This window comes from Drosophila willistoni, chromosome 3R, assembly GCF_018902025.1.
Source record: "Drosophila willistoni isolate 14030-0811.24 chromosome 3R, UCI_dwil_1.1, whole genome shotgun sequence".
Lineage (NCBI taxonomy): Eukaryota > Metazoa > Arthropoda > Insecta > Diptera > Drosophilidae > Drosophila > Drosophila willistoni.
This window is the reverse complement of record NC_061086.1, coordinates 17,412,545-17,432,467: the sequence shown is the minus strand read 5'-3', so window position 1 is coordinate 17,432,467 and position 19,923 is coordinate 17,412,545. Positions and strand designations below refer to the sequence as shown.

Genomic DNA, 19,923 nt, shown 5'->3' with positions numbered 1-19,923 from the left:
AAGATATATAAAAGATTATTTATTGCATAATTTTCAATCAGACTTGATCTTAATAAGGCATTTAAAAGCCCTATTATTTAAGCAGACAGAATATGGCTATATCGACTCAGCATCTTACACTGATCAATAATATATATCGAGACGATTCCAGAGGAAAACCTCTCCCCAACTATAAAAATGTTAGTCTTTTTTAGTCCCAAGATCATTTCGGTATAATTCAGGCTACCCCATAGAAGGCCACTTTTAGTTTTATACCTTAACAACTATCACTTCCCTTATATGTATAGAATATAAAGTCAAGCTCAAAAGGGTCTTCTTTCCCCGCTAATTGTTCCAAGCCCGTTCCCTTGGATGTGGTTTCGCTAGATAGTAGATAGGGACAGTAGGAATCTCGTTAATCCATTTGAATAATTATATACGTATTTAGAGCACATTTAAAAATAAAGAAAATTTTTAACGCATCAATCACACTTACATTCACAATGTTTCCTCTTTCGCCCTATTAATGAATAGAAATAAGAATCGAAACCAATCGAACCATACTCCAGTGTTTGTTCCATTCAATTCTACATACAGGCCATTTGAAGTACTAAGTACTGTATGTAAATGTGTATATACATATGTATATGCTATATGTAATCATAATCATCATCATCATCATATGATTGCACTTCAAACAGTTGCCAAAGTGTCTGTTTGATATCAGACATTCTGAGGTTTTCCGTTGCATTTTCACTTTGCTTGCTGTTGCTGTTGTTGTTGTTGTTATTATTATTGCATTTTTCACACCATTTTTTCTTCTTATTTTTTTTTTCAAAAAATTCCTTATCCCCTCCCACTTTACACAAGCCCCTCCCATCGTGTAGCACAAACAAGTGCAATGGCAACAAACATGAAACGCAAATGCTTTGATCTATCTACATATACATACAAACATACATACACATATGAGTATATATGAGTGTACCTATATATGGATATATATCTACAAATTTATTGACTCCTCTCGCCGCCCATCCACAAACAACTCATAATTTTTGGTATGATTTTAGCTTTTAATTACAGGCAAAGAGTTTTTGGGGCACAATCAGAAACAGAGTGAGAGGGGGGAAAAGGGATGTGATTTCCCTAGGTACAGGAAGAACTATTGAAAACATATAACAAATCGTTTCGAAAATCATAAAAATGCGTTTTTGTTGGCTAAATGTCTATATTTCTCTCTGTGTGTGTGTGTGTTTTTTGTCGTTTGATGTTTTTCCAACTGCTGGAAAATCTTTGAAAATAAACAATGCGTTTTTTTCGTTCGGTCGGATACGCGACTTTAGTCGAATCAATTTATTGTGCCAAAAATATACATTTGGTAGTATTTTTCTTAACCAACAGCAATATATATTTTTCTTCTTTTTTTTTTAACATTATGTTAAACGCAGTTTTTATCTTAGTTTGTTTTAGTTCTTGTTTTTTGTGGCTATTTGTTTGTAAACATGACAAGTTCCGTTGAAGATCCGCCACGAGAAGATTGCAGAACAAATTCATTGAAAACCGCGCTGTCTGCGTCTGTTTGTGTTTTTTAATGTCTTTTGCCACGTTTCTGTTGCTCTTGCTTGAAACAAAATACCCATTAAAATGTGTTAGACAAATATGACCAAGAAATTAAAAGCGGGCCGCACTGATCAGACAAATGTACATATATTATATATGCTGTAGCCTCGATACTCTACTTGCGGTAAGCGTTACTCTAACTGAAGATAGAACTTTAAAGAATAGAACTTAATATCTTAATATCTTAATATTAGAGAAACAGTCTACAACAAATGTATACGATATTTTTATAGTATATCCTCCACTTTAGAGATTTATTTGTCTTTAAGTCCATTCAAAATTAAAAGGAATTTATTTTTTAGTTAGAGTGTATAACTAACTTAGTTGTTGGTTGATAATCTTAATTGGGAATATTCAAAAAATAAATTTATTTGTGAATTTCTTTACCAAATGGGACGTTCAAATGAACGTTTATCGATGTACGATTGATCTCAGTTCCGTTTGGCATTTACCTCCATCTATCCTCTTGACCCCCTTCCATCTTGGCTTTGTCTTACTTTGGCTTTTCCAGCTCCCATTGTGCATTCACATCAATATGTGAGAGTTTTCGTTTGATCATCAATTTTATTACAATTGAGGCGTTTGTTGTTGTTGTTGTTGGGGGATTTCCAGTCCAGTCCACACCTTCAATATATGCATATATGTATATATCGAACGATTGACTTTGGCCTGTCTATATAAATTGTATTTTGTGTGTTGATCGTTTGCTAAATAAACATTTTCCATTGTTGTTTTCTTATCTCCTTTTCTTTTACGTTTGTTTCTTTTTTTTTTTTATTTTGTGCTGTTTTTTTTCTGTTTTTTTTTTGTTTCTTTTTCGAAAATATATCGATACTACGAAATGCCAAAAACTCTTCACACATTTCAGTCCAAAGCGATAATTGTGTTGGCAGTTGTGTTGAAAAAGTTATGTCGGATATATATTTCGTAAAAATTTGTTATGCGTTGAAATTATATTTTCTTTGGAATTAATTGGAATTAATGCTGAAATTGCAATGGCGCACAGGTTTTAGGACAAGTTAAATTTTCATGTCCATGAGTTTAGTTGAATTTCTGGGTAAAAAAAGTAATTTGGTATACAAAACTGAATGGAAATATACATACATGCATATCAGGTGTCATCTGCATGTTGTTTTATATAAAAAACAAATACTTTAGATACTCTACCACTAAAATTTAGATAAGTTCACAAAAAGAAGGCAAGGTATAGACATATAGTAAACTACGATCTAAAAGATTTTTAAATCTTGGTTAATTAATTTACAATTCGTTTCCCTCTACTTAAAGATCTTTAAAACTTTTAAAGAGTTTTCATTTTTTAAATATGATAATGTTTAGCTGTTTATTATTCAATGAGTAGAGTGTTAATAGAATTAATAATAGCTACATATTGTTGAATAAAACAATTGAATACATTATAAGTATTTCTGATTTCTCATACTTAGAAGAGGAAAATAAAATAACGCCGACAATCTCAAATGTGTTGCAGTCGTTGTCCGTTCCCCATCGGTAATCACAATTCCATCGCCGTTTTCCATGTCATCAAAGTTCAACATACAATTAAATACTCAACAAAGCTTTATCGTTATGAATAAATGCAATTAGACAAAGTGTCCGCGGCACCGCCCACCATCAATTAAAGAAAGACCTGCCCCAAACTCCACCCTCCATCCCATCCCCTTCTCGGTTGGATCTGCCCTATTCATAGGCACAATTAAGTCAAGCGCTTTTGCGCACGCGTATTGTGAAGTTTTTTTTTTTCGTTTGTTGTTTGTTTGTTTGTTTGTCAGATTTCCATGGGCTAATTGAATGAAATTAAAATTAAGAAATGAAATGAAAAAGAAATTACAACAGTCAATTTTGCCTCTGTTCTGAGCGACAAGTAAAGGAATTATCTAACCCCCCATCCACTCCTCTTTTGCTTGCAAGGAATAGTCAGGGGAGTTTCTAGTCTTAACATGACGCAGATGCATTTTTCCAAGAAACATTAATGTCATTCCTAGTTTATTCCTATCTGTTTGCATAGAGTTGAAATTTGAAAACCCGAGAATGAGTCATAGATTTGGCAAATTGTTATTTGTATAATGCATATATTTTACATAGTATGTAGTCACTTTCAGTTATCAGTTTGTTGGTCAAGCAGTCTGCAGGAGACAGCGACCTAGCATTGTTATCGCGGCCCCTAAGTACCCTGACAGCGAGACCAATTATTTGGCTACCTGTTGGATATGACTAAGTCGAGCTCCTTCCCTTCTTTGCTCCCCTTATAATACTCGAATTCTTAGTGGGAGTAGCGCGTAAAGAAATTGCCGAATAATAAAAGCAAAAAACCACAAAATAAAGAAAACGACGAAATATAAAAGAAAAAAAACTCAAGATTGAGAAGGGGAGACAAGAGCCAACGAAAGCGTCTTGAGAAACTTTTGCCAAAATATGTATTTCGTTTTCCCACGACTCTTGGAGCCAGACGCCAGAAGCAAAGACCAAGCCAAGCAAGTCCTTGATGCCCCCCTCTTTTCAGCGGTTTCAGCAATTCGGACGGAAGGGTCATGATCAAAATCGGGGTCAAAAGCCGTCACAAAAGCAGTCCCCCGCCGCCCCCAAAATTGCCTTTGCATAGTTGGTAGCATTCAATTTTTGGTTGATAAAATGTCTGGCAATTCGCGAATGCTTGGCAACGGCAAGGGTATTTTACTAAGATCCTTTTTCTTTATCGCATGAAGGATCATCATTAGCAGGTAGCCAAAAAGCTGGCAAAATGCTGGCATTGTTCTTCTCTATGTGTATGTATGTAGACCTGCATATGTGTGCGAGTTTGTGTAATTTGAGTCGAATTTTAAGCATTGAAATTATTCTTTATGAAATACTTATGTATGTATACGTATACATTCATGTATAAATACTTATATACTTAGTATGTCAAAATAAAACACACAGATCACAATTCAAGTTCAAGTGCGTGGGAAATATATTTTCTGCGAATTGAGCGACATCGATTCAGATTCAGTCAGATTCAACAAAACGAGCCCATTAAATGCATTCGAAAATCCCATAGGGAGAGAAAGAAACTCACTGAATACTATTTATATAAAATGTTAACTAAAAGCCTTGGTAAAGTCCTCTAAATACATTTGGACATTATGTGTATTTAGTTTTTTAATTGATTTTTGGTTTTGTGTTTTCATTTTGGTTGCCTTTAGTTGGTTCGGATGATTCGTTATTTGCTTTCTCTAGTTGCCACATGGAAAATTGAGTGTAGTTAAGTTGCACGATTCGATTATATACCAATTAGTTAATTTTTTGTTAAAAATTGAATTCAAGTGCCCAATATTTTAGATTACATTCCAATGTTTAATAAATTCTTTAAGGAATTTAAAATCGCACATCCTCGCATTGGCATTGATAACAATCGAGTTTTCCTTATCACAAACAAAACCGGAACAAAGGCTAATTGGAAGTAGACAAAAATAAAGTACTTCCACTTTATTTGTTTTATCAATTTTTCAAGTTTATGAATGAAATTGCGCCTTAACGACATTTTAAGGTAAATATAAACGAGAGAATTATAAACACACCCTACAAGAAAGTGTGTAGGGCGTGTTTATAATTCTCTCGTTTATACTTACCTTAAAGTATGGTTATGTAGGTCTTATCAATACTTAGTGTAATGCCACCATTAAGGGTGTATTCTTAGGTAGGAATCTCTTTTTTAAATCCTTCTTTCCAATAAGTTATCATTTGAAAACGGAAAGAGTTATCCGAATTATGTTTTCTTTATTAAATTAGGAATAAATTGAAAAAAGAAAGGAAAAAATCCATAAATTTGATATGAAGTAAGGAACTGCAATCAAACTACTTTCGAAAGTAATTTTGTTTCACAAAAAACGTTATACATATCTTCCAAAGTATACGACATTACCAGTACTTCAAGCATCATTTTTTCTACAGAAAGAAAAATTTAAGCATAGTTTTCCCCACCAAGGAAAGCAATTTTTTTGTAAACTTTTCTTTGAGAAAACCAAAGCAACATAATCTACTTACAACAAAGATCTTTAAGGCGAATAAAACTAATTATTTTATGATAAATACTATTTAAATTCTGTAAAGTTTTCTAATTCTGTCAACTCCAATATAATCAATCTCCTAATAACTCATCAAAAGAAACAGAAAGTTTGCGTTTGCTGAAGATTTTAAAATGTTGTGATGCGAAAAGTAAGTAATTCTTTTCACCTGTTTAAAGTAGCAATTACTTCAATCTCTTACACACACACATACACACAGTCATATAGAAATTTCTTCACCTCAGGTGAAACACATTTCATGTCAATTTATTGTCGGGCTACCTACATCAAAATGGCAATTAATTTAATTCTCATTTTCGACTCCTACCATAACATATCGACGAATAGAGTCACTCAAATTGGGTTCGATCGTTTTGCACCCTGCTCCATCAGTGCGTGGTGCACACACTAGAATCACAGTTTGCAGCATGCAACAAAACTCGCACTCGCACTCACACTCAGACAGACACACACACACACATATGTGAGTATAGAGGAGACCCATTGGGGTACACACAATTTAAGTGTTGAGTGTGTAATTTTATATTTCCGGTGTAGTAAGTTTTGTACGACAACTCGGGCCGTTGTCGTTGCCAGGGCCACATCTTTGCCAGGTTTACTATATATGTATATATACATCATATGTGTATGTTTTTCTCCTCTCTCTCCTTTAACTTCTTGTTGCACACCATCGAGTACACCATCTCTACACTTTTGCACTTGCTTTTGCCCGCTGCTTTTGCTGGTTCAGCTGCAAAACCAGAGCCTCCGATTCCATTGGTTTCTTTTGGTTTTTTTGGTCGACGTCAGCTTCGTCAGCGCCGACAACAACTCACACAATTCCTGCAATTATTTTTATATCAAAAACTCCCCACCAATGAATGCCCTATCAACACTAAGGGTCTTCCAATACCGATCCGGATCCCGATCCCTATCCAAATCCCACTTTCCGATCCCATCCGATCGGATCCGACAGCCTGTCATGCATACATATATTTATTTATATGCGCCCACTGTGTGTTTTGTCGTAATTTGGATGCACATTATTTGATTTATTTGCTTTCAATATAATTTTCAGTCGTTCGTTTTCGTCTGACTTCTCTGCCATGCCTTTCTTTTAGCCAGAATTTAAGTATTATGCAGTAGGTTCTTGTATTTTCTTGTGATATTAAGGAAATTAAATTGCATATACGATTTTCGAAGAAATCCTAAAAAGACAAATTAAAAAAAAAAACACACGACAGACAACAACAGACATTTAAAATTTTAAATAGTCGATAACTGAATGCACTTTATTATGTTTTGAATTTGAATATTTTGAAATATTCCTTCATGAGGCTGCAGTTTGTTAAAAATTGTCTAGAATGAAATGCCACCAAGTGCCTAGTTTCATTCATATTATCTTATCTTTTCAAAAAAGTTATCATCTTATCATTTATCTTATCTAACAAATTGGCAAAGAAGATTTTCTTTAAGTACTAGAACTTTCCTTTAAATAGCTCAAAAGCAATGTCTAATTAAAATAGAATTTGCAAATTCTAAATGATATCAAAAGTTCAGTTGGAAACTAATGTAAATCTTTGAATTTTGCCGTGGAAAGAGTATTCCGAGTCTGCTAATCCCAACATTAGGTATATGCATATATATTTTTTCTTCGTTTTCCGTTTTCTTCGTTTTTTTTTCCTATATATTCTTTTTGTTAAGTTTGATGTTGACAACTTTTCCAAGAACTTGTCACATTTTGCCTCAGTTTGAATTTGTATTTATTTAATTCTCTTATAACGCCCCTTTTTATTGACTTAATTTACGAGTAAAGCATGCAAAGCAGAAGGCAGCCAGCCAAGGGAAGGAAACATTTCAATGTCGTTCACAAGTCTGCAATGAACTCAATCAAATTAGATGAAATCGAAGTTCATGAAAAAGCCTTGTATGGCCCGAGGACCAAAACACAATTGAAATCAAAGGACAAACGAAACTGTGGCTTAATAAACGGACAATCAGCTAGGTAGACAGAGAGGCAAAGAGAGAGTGAGGGAGAGATATATTCATCTCCATTTCCATATCTATTATACTACAGTTATTGATTGCACTATATTTATTGGCTATAATTGCTAGTCCAGTCATTAGCTTATCAAACTCATCTTCTCGATTGCACACCTTACCGCCAATGTGAAACGCCCAGCATCAGACCGTCAGGAATATTATATAAAATTTAATAGAATCGTCGTCGTCGTCTCAGCTGGCAGTCCACATCATCTTTGTGAGAGATAGCGAGTGAAACTTCAACTTCAACTCAACTCCAATGAAGTTGGTAATGAAATATCTAACGACCGGAAGTCAATAGCAAATACTTAATAATGTTGTTGGCTGGGGCATAGAAGAGTATTGCCTGTTGCCTCTTTGCCGGTTGACTTTTGCTTTGCTTTGTGGTTGCCTTCAGTTGGTTCGGTTGTTTGGTTATTTGCCTTTGGCTGCCATTTGCCGTATTGCTAATTTCTCTGGCTGCCACATGGAAAATTGCGTGTAGTTAAGTTGCACGATTCGATTTATTGGAAAAGTGTGTGTGTTGCGCGCTATATACCAATTAGTTGATTTTCTTTCTGTTTTTGTTTTCTTGCAAATTTAATTCAAGTGCCCAATATATTCGATTGCATTCCAATGTTCAATAAATACTTTATGAATTTAAAATCTCATTTCCTCGATTGGCAATGATAACAATCGAATTTTGCTTATCACTAACGAAACCGGAAGGAACTTAAATTGAAAGTAGATGAAAATAAAAAAAATTTTAACATTATTTTTGTTTTCTTTTATCACATTTTCAAGTTTATGAATGAAATTGCGCCACTTTCTCGTAGTACTTAAATAACGTTATAACGCACGCGTTTATACTTACCTTAATTAAAGTATCGCTTATCACTAGATCGTCAAGTCTTATCAATACTTAGCGTAACTGATAACGCCAACGAGGCAAATGCTAGACCAAAATAACCTGCACTAATAAATTTTTGCGAGTGCTCGCTCCATTTCCTTGATGGCCATTTGACTAGAATTCTTAGAAATTTGATATGGCATAATGCATATGATTATACTAGCATTAGAAAAAAAAAACCACAAACACACACATTAACAACTGACTCATAAATGTTTGCAAAGATTAGGAAGTATCCAACATTAAGTTACTTGCGTCAGACGTCATTGTGGGCTGATAAGTGTGTGCCATGGCTCAAAGTGGGTGGGTGGACGACTTCATAGAAAATCTAGCATCTTAAAAGCTAAGTTTTATTTTTGCATAGAAAAACTATAGAAATTGAAAATTTTACTATACAAATTCTCGTGGACTACGTGACTTTTGTATTGTAGTCAGTAACAGATTAATGGAATGTAATGTGGAAATACACAAAAGTAGTCCAGGAAGTATAAAACTATTTATCGACCCTGAATTGTAGGAGACATTTCAAGTTTGGAATGCTTATTAAAGTCTCCTATGAGAATTTGTGTAAAATTTCTTCAATAGTAACATTTCCTATATATCGAATATGTTTTATGAATTCAACGGATTAAAATCTATTCCATATAAATTCAGTCAACTCATTTATTTTGCTCAGTTGTTCAATTCGTCACTACGTTGCTCAGGACTTATGAAATTATAAGATTAAATTAATAATTAATTCATTGAAACGAGCAAAAAAGATAACATGTTCAGTTGCTCTGATTAGTGAACAACTCTTTTTTATTCATTTACTCATGAGCAACCCGAAACTTATGCCATGTCACTATATAGTAGAATCCGGTTATAAAGACTCCGCTTATAACGTCCATCCGGTTATAGTGACTAAAATTTGATGAGTGATATATGAAAGGGCCTGCCGTTAGTATGTCTTCCGGATATAACGACGAAAATCATCGGTCCGTTGAGCGTCGTTATAACCGGATTCTAATGTACTTTTATTTGAAGCTAAGATACTTCGGATTCTGTAAGTAGATTGCATTAGGTCTCTTTTTGAGATAATCACGAAAAACTAGTTTTTAGGCAAATGATTTCAAATGATTTTGAAAATTTGGTACATAAAAGTATTAGCATAGTTTTCCAGATATGATCCAGCACATATAATTGATATTAAGTTACGGACTTTCACTTATCATCCAAACTTAACAAATAGGTTTCTATTTCATGGGGTATGTTAAACATATTATTACCAAAATTTGAAAAAGGAAGAGTGTTTGAGTTGAGATATGTTTCCTTTATAGTAAGTAGCTAACTGATAGCTGTATTTTTGACATATCTAACATATTATTGCCATGTTTTCAAGGATAATTGAGTGTTTAGTATGTTTTTTTGAAGGTAACTCATGTATAAATGATTGGCCAAAGTAATGCAAATTCAAGGAATCGAATAGAAAAAACAATTCTCAACTATCCGTGACTTGGCAAGCAACCATCTCGTGCACATTCGAAGAGAGGAAGACATGAAGCATTGGCGGCAGCTAGTCTCTGCCTCTTGATGTGATGGGACAGGCAGGCAGGCAGCTTGATTGACCTATTTAAGATCAAGAAGGAGTGAACAATGAACACCTCATATGATTACCAACCGCATCGGTCATTATCTGCCAAATCGGAAGATCTCTCTCTCTCTCTCTCAAGCGATGTGGGCCCTTCGTGTATATTACCACCCAAGTGTGTGTTTTGGAGTGTTAGTTGAAGTTGGAATCGTGTGTGGGCCTCAAACTAAAGAAGTGAGCTAGGGAGCTTGAAAAACACTCATAATGAATTTTGAACACGCACAGACGTTTTGTAATTTCAACTTGTAACTGCCGAGTAGAAAAGTAGTTTCAAGTGCTTTTTATTTCTTTCTACATTTTATATGCAATTTGAAATATGCAAGAGAGAAAAACGAGAGAGATATTTGTAAGGTAATTTGTTCAACACGCAGATGCATTCGCCCGCTGTGAGCTAGGCCTTGTATCTATCAGATACATACATAAATAATAATACAGATGTACATACATATGTATGTATTTGTGTGGGGTTTTCCCCTTCTCTTAGACTACCCTTACACCCTCTCTATGCATTTGTCGCCAATTATGCGGTTTTTGTGATAATGACCAAAATGATTTCACCTCGTCTCCGTCACTCCGCAGTCGCTGCACGTAATTTCAATTCATTCATACATAGACGCTGCTGCTGGTGCTGCTGCTGCAGCGCTGCTTCGGCGTACGTTTCATTCATAAATTTACCTGGTCGCGTCGTAGTAGTCATCATAATAGCTTTATCTTATGGCCTTTTGCGTGTATATATATGTATATATATATTTTTTTTTGTTTCTTTCTTCTCCTTCTCTACTCTGCTTTATCACCATTCGATATACCCGAACGGAAGCAGCGGAAGCAGCTAGCGTCGACTGCGATCATTGTTGTTGGATGTATTTTTGACGCTTAAGAAAACGATCCCATAGAGTGGGAGAGGGAGAGAGAAGGAGACCCATCTTCATCTTCGTCTCTGTGCCCCTTAGACCCGACGTCTCGCTACACATTGTCAATTGTCTGGTTTGCCTGAAGATGTTGTTGTTTCTTTTCGTTCCTTTTTTTCGTGCGAATGCTCGTGTGAGGCAACACAAGAAATTCATTCATAAATTGGTTGTTGTCCAGCGAGAGAGAGAGAGAGAGAGTTAGAGGGAGAGGGGTAGAGTGTGTGTGAACGTGAGTATCTTTGTGTAAAAGGAAACTTGAGTAGTTTTGCCTTTAGTTGGTATCTGTGTGTGTGTGTGTGTGTGTGTCGGGGTAAAATTGTAGTAGCAACTGAAATTCTAGTACTTTACCCAAGGCATTTCTTTTTTCTGTTTTTTTGCACTATCTTCACCTGTTGAATCTCGTATGTGTGTGTGTGTGTGTGTGTTGTCACCTGTTGCCAGTTGTTCGTTCCATTACCATATATTTACTTTGGTTTTTGTGTTTTTTTCGTTTAGCTTTCTGCTTTAGGCTAAGCAAACAAGCCATAAAATGTTGTTGTTCTGTTGTTTTACTAGACTTGCTGCTGCTCTCATGTGGTAGTTGTTGCTGTTGTTGTTGTCGCTCTGATGATGGCCGTTTCCGTTCCAAACACACACAGACACGCACACGCACACTTAGTTGAACCAACCTCCCTCTCACACTCACTTACACACGCACACTTTTTTTCGTTTCGTTTGTGAATGAATTCCATTTCGTTTCGCTCTCAGAGAGAAACTCTGAGATTTACCAGTTGCTCATTTCAATTCCACTTGTTGCACATCCACTCTCCGACGCTCTCTTTCTCTCTATCTATCTCCCGTTTCGTCTCGTTGTTTAGGATATTTCTACAACGGACATGATCAGTTTCAGCGTTTCATTTCAGTTCGGCTTCACAAATCCAGCAATCCAATAGATACACAGAGAACGAGAGACGTACTAACAACAAAAAAAACTAAAAAAAATACAATTTTTACGTATAGAGTGTGTGTTTTGTTAAATAAATTCAAATAAAACTTATCTTTCGATATGTAAAATACATCTATGTCTATAGAGCTGTGTGTGTGTTTCTCTGTGTGCGATAAAAACTAGCCTGATGTGTGCAATTTGTGCTGTGATTTGTATAATTAACATTTAATTGTCAGTCATTCCCCGTCCAAACGAAACTGTAATTAAATCAATCTCCTTAGACATACATACACACACATACAAACACACATATACATACATCAATTTGTGTTTATAGATACATTTGTATCTTTCTTTCTCTGCGCCTTGTGAAAGGGTCGCGACTTTCACTGACATTTCGGGTCAAATGTGTTGATGCTTTGATTTTCAAGCCAATCAATTAAAATCAATTGAACATCATCTTCAATATTGTGTAGACATATGAGTGCGGCGAGTATCTTCAATTGCTTTGACATTTGACACCCACAACAACAACAACAACACCAATAACAACACCCATAACAAAGCCGCCCTCTTTTGATTGGCTTAAACGAAAACGATATCATGACAAATGAATGGATTGATTGGAATGATAGCCGCATGTTGCCGCCCTTACGTTCGGCCAACTATCATCAAAATAATCAAACACTCCTTAACAATAACAATAATTATCAATGCTTCTCAAGTAAATTTCACTTGAAAGCCCACAAACTGCAGCAACTGCCTGCCAGCCATGGCAAATTGAAAGGTGACTTTATTTGCAACAATCTTAACAATTTAAAAGTCAACTTTAAAATTTTCTCTTTACTCTTACTAATTGTGATCTTATTTTGTTGCTTAATTACAGATGTACCCACAGCCCTGCCACCCCTCACACCGGGCACCAATCGCAAAGTCAACGAGGTGCTCAAAGCCTCATTTGCCTCCTGGGAGAAGGAGGTGCAGAACTGCAACATTACCAAAGGTATGAAACTCATTTTAAAAGTTGTTTAAAGTGGTTTTTCATTAAGATGATAAGTAAAATTAAAGACAGTATTAAAGTTCAGTTCTTCAGAAGGACATGCTCTTTAACATCTAGTTTCTTAATTCTGATATCCTTAAACATTTGCCCACTTCTCTTGTATAATATTAACTAGGACATATAGAAAGAATTGGTTTCTTAACTGTGTAAAGTTTGAATAAAAATATGTACATTTTTGGTCCACAAAATAAGTAATTTATAACTACATCTTTAACTGAATTGAACTAAGAGAATAATTAAAAACAAAAACTTTAAGGAGTTATACCATAAGTTGAATTAATTTTTGATAAAATGCATAAAATTTAGAGCTCTATTTTTAACCTCAAATAACCTACAAAAATTCAAATTTCAATCGACTAAAGAAAATCCATAAGAGAGAGACCTACCCAGGATTTTCAATATTTGTAGCTACAACTATTGGATTCGAAAATATTTTAATTAAATATTTCATTGTATACCCAAAAAGTGCAAAGATTTTCTATTCTATTCTCTAAAAGCCCGTAATCCTAATAACCGTAGTAGTTATCCATTGCATTCCCTGCTCAAAATATTAATTCCAATTCATAAATGTTCAATGTTGAGATGGCAAATGAATATTAATAGTTTCCCATCACCATCACCATAATAAATTGTTCGTCTACAATAAACTCCCACGCTCTAACGTCCCAACAACATTCAAATAAGTCTAATTAAGCAGCCCGCTCACATGGCATTAGAAAACAATTAATTAAACATTTTTTATATGCGTTATTGTTGTATTTTTCAATTGCAGATCCCCGCGAATGGACGGAGGAGCATGTCATTTATTGGCTAGATTGGGCCAAGAATGAATTTTCGCTGGTCTCAATGAATTTGGAGCCATTCTTCAATATGAAAGGACGAGAAATGGTCGAATTGGGTAAAGAGAAATTCCTGGCCATAACGCCTCCATTTACGGGTGATATACTATGGGAGCATTTGGATATTTTACAGAAAGGTATGTGCTTTAACTACAATATTTATATAGATGAAACAACATATGAATTGAATGTAAACGCATACGTGAGGGGAATGACAAGGTGGTACGATGAGGTGGTGGAGGGGGGGACCGCATGGCAACTTTGGCGCCAGTCATAACCCATTTACCTGTGTGAACGTGAAACGAGAAAAAAACGTTGAGGCAATAAATAGAGCGACAACGGAAGTCCTTCAACCTGGCCCCAGGCTCTAATGAAATCATCATGGCAGCAGCAGCAAAAGAAAGAAGAAGGAGGAGGAGCATTTTTCCAGGTGGTGGTTGTTTCAGTAGTGGTCTCAACGACTTTGTCTGTTGACCTGTTGCCTAGTTCTCTGCTTATTCTTCGTTCTCTTTTCCTGGCCAACTTTTAAAATTTGACTCTTTTTTTTTGCCCTGGAATTTGATTTTTCCGTAACCAGAAACGGAAGTCAAATCAGTAAAGAAAAACTCTGCACCACGAATTTATTTAATTTGCAACCCTTTTAGTTTTGGGGTTCACTTTATTTTTATACTTTTCTAAAAACCGAAAAAAAAACTCAACTAATTTAATTATTGACCGACCCCCCATTGAACTAATTTGGCATTTTTTATCCTTTGTATAGATTGTGAGAAACCAAATGAGGATATTGTACATGGAAATTCCTTTGAATCGGCTACAACAGCCTCGGTCTGTGGATCGGACCATCAGGTAGCCAATTACCAGCAATCCACGGGGGCAACATCAACGCCAAACAGCAGCAGTAACAACAGCAACAATAACAACAGCAATAGCATTGCCAGTCGCCTGTCCATGGATTATGCGACAGCAGCCGCTGCGGCGGCGGCAGCGGCAACAACTGGCAATAGTGATAAGAGCAATTTTCATTCAACAACTCCCGCCATGTCACACAACGGTAAGTGTTAAATTTAGTTATCTATTCCATCAAATTTAATTTTAATTCTTCCTCAAAGAAATTATTAACCCAGTTAGCATAAGAAATATACAATTTTGGGGCATCCAAGAAAGTATTGAGTGTCTTAAATCAGTTTAGGTTGATTGAGTCAGTAAAGAAAAAAGTTTTAAACTGAAAATATTACAATCAGAATGCAAACCTGTAAAATGTATGTAATTTCTGAAATTAGTTTTAGTATTTCGTTGAATTGAATTGTATTTAAGCCATCGCGGGGCCTTTAACAATCATAAAACCCAAATTAAGAGCTGTCGGGGTTTTAATTGTCAGATTAAGAAAATTACTTTACTTAAATTTGAGTAAGGGTTTTGAAAAAATTTAGAACATAAGAATGTATTTTATGTCTAACCGATATGAATATCATATCGTACTTTGGTATATTTCAAAAAAAAACTTTAATGGTATCTAAATGAAATCATTCCAATTTAAAACAAAGACACATATTTTTCAAATACTTCTTAAAATAAAGACATGAATTTTTTAAATACCCCAAAAATTAATTAGATTAGAGCTTCATTAGACTAATTAGAGCTTCATGAAATTAAGGTTTATTTGAATACATTCGTATTCTTTGGGTTATTTTGGCTCGCTTGAGATGATAATTGATAATTAGAGCGACTAACTTAACTATTTTACAAGCACTAAAAAGAAATATTACTTTTGGAAATCTTTCAAAATTTGAGATTTCCAAATTTGTAAGATTGTTTGAGAATTTATCAAATTAATTTTTGAACGATTTACATATTTTAAATGAAAAATGAATTAATTACAAACAAAGTCGGGTCGATAGTATTGAATTGTAGTCCTTATACATTAAAAATGATTATACCAATAAAAAGGGTAATACCAATGAGCATAAACCTTTTTACAGCGCTCTGAAAGTGCAATCCTTTAAATGACATTGCGGTCCTTCTATATGGCTATTATTTTTTATTGATTGATGCAGAAATCTGCTCCTGGGTATCGGCATTAGCTTGGTCTTTAAATAAATTGAAATATTCAAGTTTTTATTGAGAGATTTCTTCTTAAAAATAGAGTTCCTCTTTTTCCTCGATAAGTTTTTTGGATTTTGACGTTAAATTATGCTTAGCCATAGCTCAGCCCCCACTTGTTACGCCGTTTGCTCATTAAGAAGTCAAACTTTTGTTTATTGCACGTAAGAGAAGAAAAAATCAAATGAAATCTATATAGTTTAGTTTGGACATTGATATGGTCGATAGTTTGGCATGTGTATTGAATGGGCATCCGGCAGAAAATGTTATTTAAACAATCATTTACCAGATTACGATTACGATGCGATTACGATTATATATGGAGGCGATATCTGTCTCAAAGAGTGATTCTATTTGAGGCGTATCTTTATTAATTGTTTGCAACGAAAAGGAAAAAAAAAGAAGAAGTAAATATGTATAAATAAATGCCAATGCATTGGCCTCTCTCTCTCTCTCCACCTCTTTGTTTTTAGTCTGATTTATATTTGGATTGTTGCTTGATTTAATTTATTTATGTGAAATTGAAACGGAAATTAAATTTTAAAACAAATAGCAAAACTGTGAACTGCTGCCGTGATTTTATACGATGGCGCCAGCGTAGGACGTGGACGTGGACGCGAACGCGGACACGGAGGCATGCCGACAGCATATCTAAATATCTATTTAAATTGTTTACATATTAGGGCAGACGACGACGACTGCGACGATGACTGCGACGACGCCAATGGCACAGCTTGAGATTGAGATACATTTATTTAATGCGTTGCTATACAAATTGATGCAGCAGCAGCAGCAGCCGCAGCAGCCGCCAACAGCGACCATTTGAGTTGCATTGTAAGCCCTTGCCTTGGATCACGATCCACTCCAGAGTCAAAGTCAGTGTTAAGATGATGTAGCATGCGCTATAAATTCATTATTATTAATCAACTTGCCCCCAGACAGACCCCTCGACCCGCTCCCCGCCTAAATTGGTTAGGTTTATACAGTTAGATCCAATGAAAGTTAATTTTTTGTTGATCGAGAATCGAAGAGCATTTTTGGCCGTTACGGCTGCTGTGTGTTGACATTATAATAAATTAATCGAATTTATGATCTTTGACACATTATGACCATAAATGTTTTTGGGCATTTACATTTGAAATATATTCGAAAACACACATTAATAAATTAAAAAATAATCAGGCAATTTGACAAAAAAGGTTAAATATTTAGAGCATTGAACAAATTGAATAAACTTTTGAATATTCTTTCATCTATTTTGTTTAATTTATGCATAATAATTAATGGTAAAAACCCTAAAATTACAGACAAAGTCGGGTGAATAGTATTGAATTGTAGTTCTTATACATTAAAAGGGATTATACCAATATTGGATCGATAATTATTGATCAATAATAATATTTTGAACGATTTCAGGCATAAATCTTATAGTATCATGTCAATTAAGTGTCGAAATGTTTAACCAAAAGTTGAGTTAATAGGACTGAATTTTTATTCATCGTATGCTTTCAAAAAGATTTCAGGACTAGATCGATAAGTATCGATAAATAATCATTTGTAAACTTTTCAAAACCGAATCTTTTGAGTTCAATTGTAATTTTTCGATGTTTGTGACTTAAGATCTAATAGCGTATACTCGGTGAAGGAAATAAGGGATATTTCCTTCGCCTAACGCAGGTTTCTGTTTTTAAAACTTTTAAAAAATCGATTTCTATGATCGATCTTTCCATGAAATTATAGATTTCATTCTTCAAAATGTACATATATTGTACGTCCACAGTCGTTAGATGAATATACATATATGTAATTCTTGGGATCAGAATTAAAAAATTTTGAAGAGTTGTTTCTAAAACTTATGAAATATAGATCTCCAAGATCGATTTCTCCCTAAAATTATAGATTTCATTCTTTAAAAAGTATATATAGGTCCACTGTCGTTAGATTTATATACATACATATATGTAATTCTTGGAATCAGCATAAAAAACTTTAAAGAAAAAGTCAAATTTAATGCCATTTACGATTTTCAATTAAAAACTCTGCTCTGCTATGCCTAATCATGGTGAATTGAGAAATGTGAAAAAAAAGTTTTGTAAACTATTTATAATTTGATTATTAGCATAGGTCTATAATGTGTGTTAACTAGACCATTGAACTGGCATATTTTGATAATTATCTTTGAGTGTTGATAAACGTAAATAGAAAAATTTTCCCAAGTTATAACAATCATAAAGAATTGATAAAGAAATAATTCTTATCTGTAGACTATGTATAAAAAACCAAAGAAAGCAGAAAGAACCAAGAAATAATAATACTAAAATCAACATGAATACTTAAACGTGCCTCTGGGTCTTCAGTGTCGGGTCTTGGTCTTTAATTTGATTCAATCATTTGCCGTAGCCCCTGTTGTCAACGTCATCGTCATCGTCATCATGAACTTGTGGATAAGCCACTGCCCGCATAAAAAAATTATGCGACTCGAACTCCGACTCCCGACTCCCGTGTCCCGTGTCCCGACTCCAGACTCTGTCTTTGACTGTCCCCTCCTGCTGGTTTTTGTGGGTTGTTTCTTAATTCGTTTCGATTGTCTTTTTGTCAGTCATTAATTTGGTTGCATTTACATATTATTGATATTTCTCTCCGCATCATTTGCATACAAGTTGGTGGAGGCTTCTTTTTGTTTGTTCCTCCGACCACTGACTCCACATGTGTGAAAACTGAATAGTCCGGCATGAAATGGTTTAATTTTTGTTTTCTTTCTGAATGGCTAATCCCTAGCTACTGAGAATTACTACTTCTCAAAAGGTCGATTGAGAGTGCGTGACTCTTTCCCAGGGACTTTCATGTGAGTCCTTAAGTGTAAAGTCAATTATGTAAATTAGCCAATGCAGTTGCAGTTGTTGGTTATTGCAACCAGGTGGGCATATATACCTAAAGATAAAGAATCATATAACCTTCCGTTTGCAACTTACTACCCAGACCTTAAAAATCATTCATTAAAACTAAAACAAATTATGATTAATTATAGACATTAAAATTGAGTTCATGCCTTGCTAAAGTTTCCAAAAAAAAAAAAAACAAATTAATATTAATAAAATTTAAAATGTTAAAAAGCAAAAAAAACAAACGAAAATCAGAAGAAGAAAAAACAAAAAATAAAAAAAAACAGTGTCATGAACACGCTTTGGTTTTTAGTTGCTGTTACTTCTAAGACTTAATTTATTTCGATGTTTCTTCTTCTTCTTCTCCTTTTGTTTTTGGCTTTTAATTTGAAAATGGTAAAGACCCTCCTTCCACCTCCTCCCACCTCCTCCCACCTCCTCCCACCTCCTCGCACCGCCCAAGTCCAACACCTACAACAAAAGTCAACGAAGCGCAAAAAAAGTTGAAAATGCTTCAAGTTTCGTCATCGGACAACGATTTTTCTCTATGTAAATATGTATAAAAAGATGAGAACAAACCCCGAGAGAGAGGGGATAATACGGGATGGGTATGGGTTAAAAGTTGCAAAGTGGTGAGAGCCAAGGTAAAAGAGGGAGGGGGGAGGAGTTTGAGCGGGCGTCGGCGGTGCGACAAAGTCGAATGATTTACAATGTTGCACTTAAAAAGGCATCGCATTTTGAGAGTTGTGCATATTGAAACAATTTGTCTTCACACACTTAGTTTTCCCCCACCACCACCACCATCTTCCCCCACACTTTTCCCTCCACTTTTCTTACTGAAAGTTTTTGCCATTCATTCATTTCATTCATACAGACATTTGCCTCTGAGTTTTCCACATTCAATCAATTTTTATAACTAACGCTTAGTCATCAGTTTTTTGCAACAGATAGACATAGAGAGATAGATAGATATAGATACAATAG

The 19,923-nt window shown here is 34.8% G+C and overlaps 1 protein-coding gene across 3 annotated transcripts in view; it reads left to right on the top strand.

Moving 5' to 3' along the window:
- LOC6648163 (ETS-like protein pointed) overlaps nucleotides 1-19,923 on the top strand; it is a 72,379-nt gene that overhangs the window by 31,400 nt on the left and 21,056 nt on the right. For 2 of the 3 annotated variants that reach the window (XM_047013301.1, XM_023178727.2), the window contains exons 4-6: nucleotides 12,945-13,061; nucleotides 13,891-14,094; nucleotides 14,718-15,008. In XM_047013301.1, the coding sequence (XP_046869257.1) occupies nucleotides 12,945-13,061; nucleotides 13,891-14,094; nucleotides 14,718-15,008 (612 nt within the window). Of the gene's footprint in view, nucleotides 1-12,451; nucleotides 12,846-12,944; nucleotides 13,062-13,890; nucleotides 14,095-14,717; nucleotides 15,009-19,923 lie in introns of those variants that run through there. The other variant, XM_002070750.4, reaches the window with a different exon arrangement.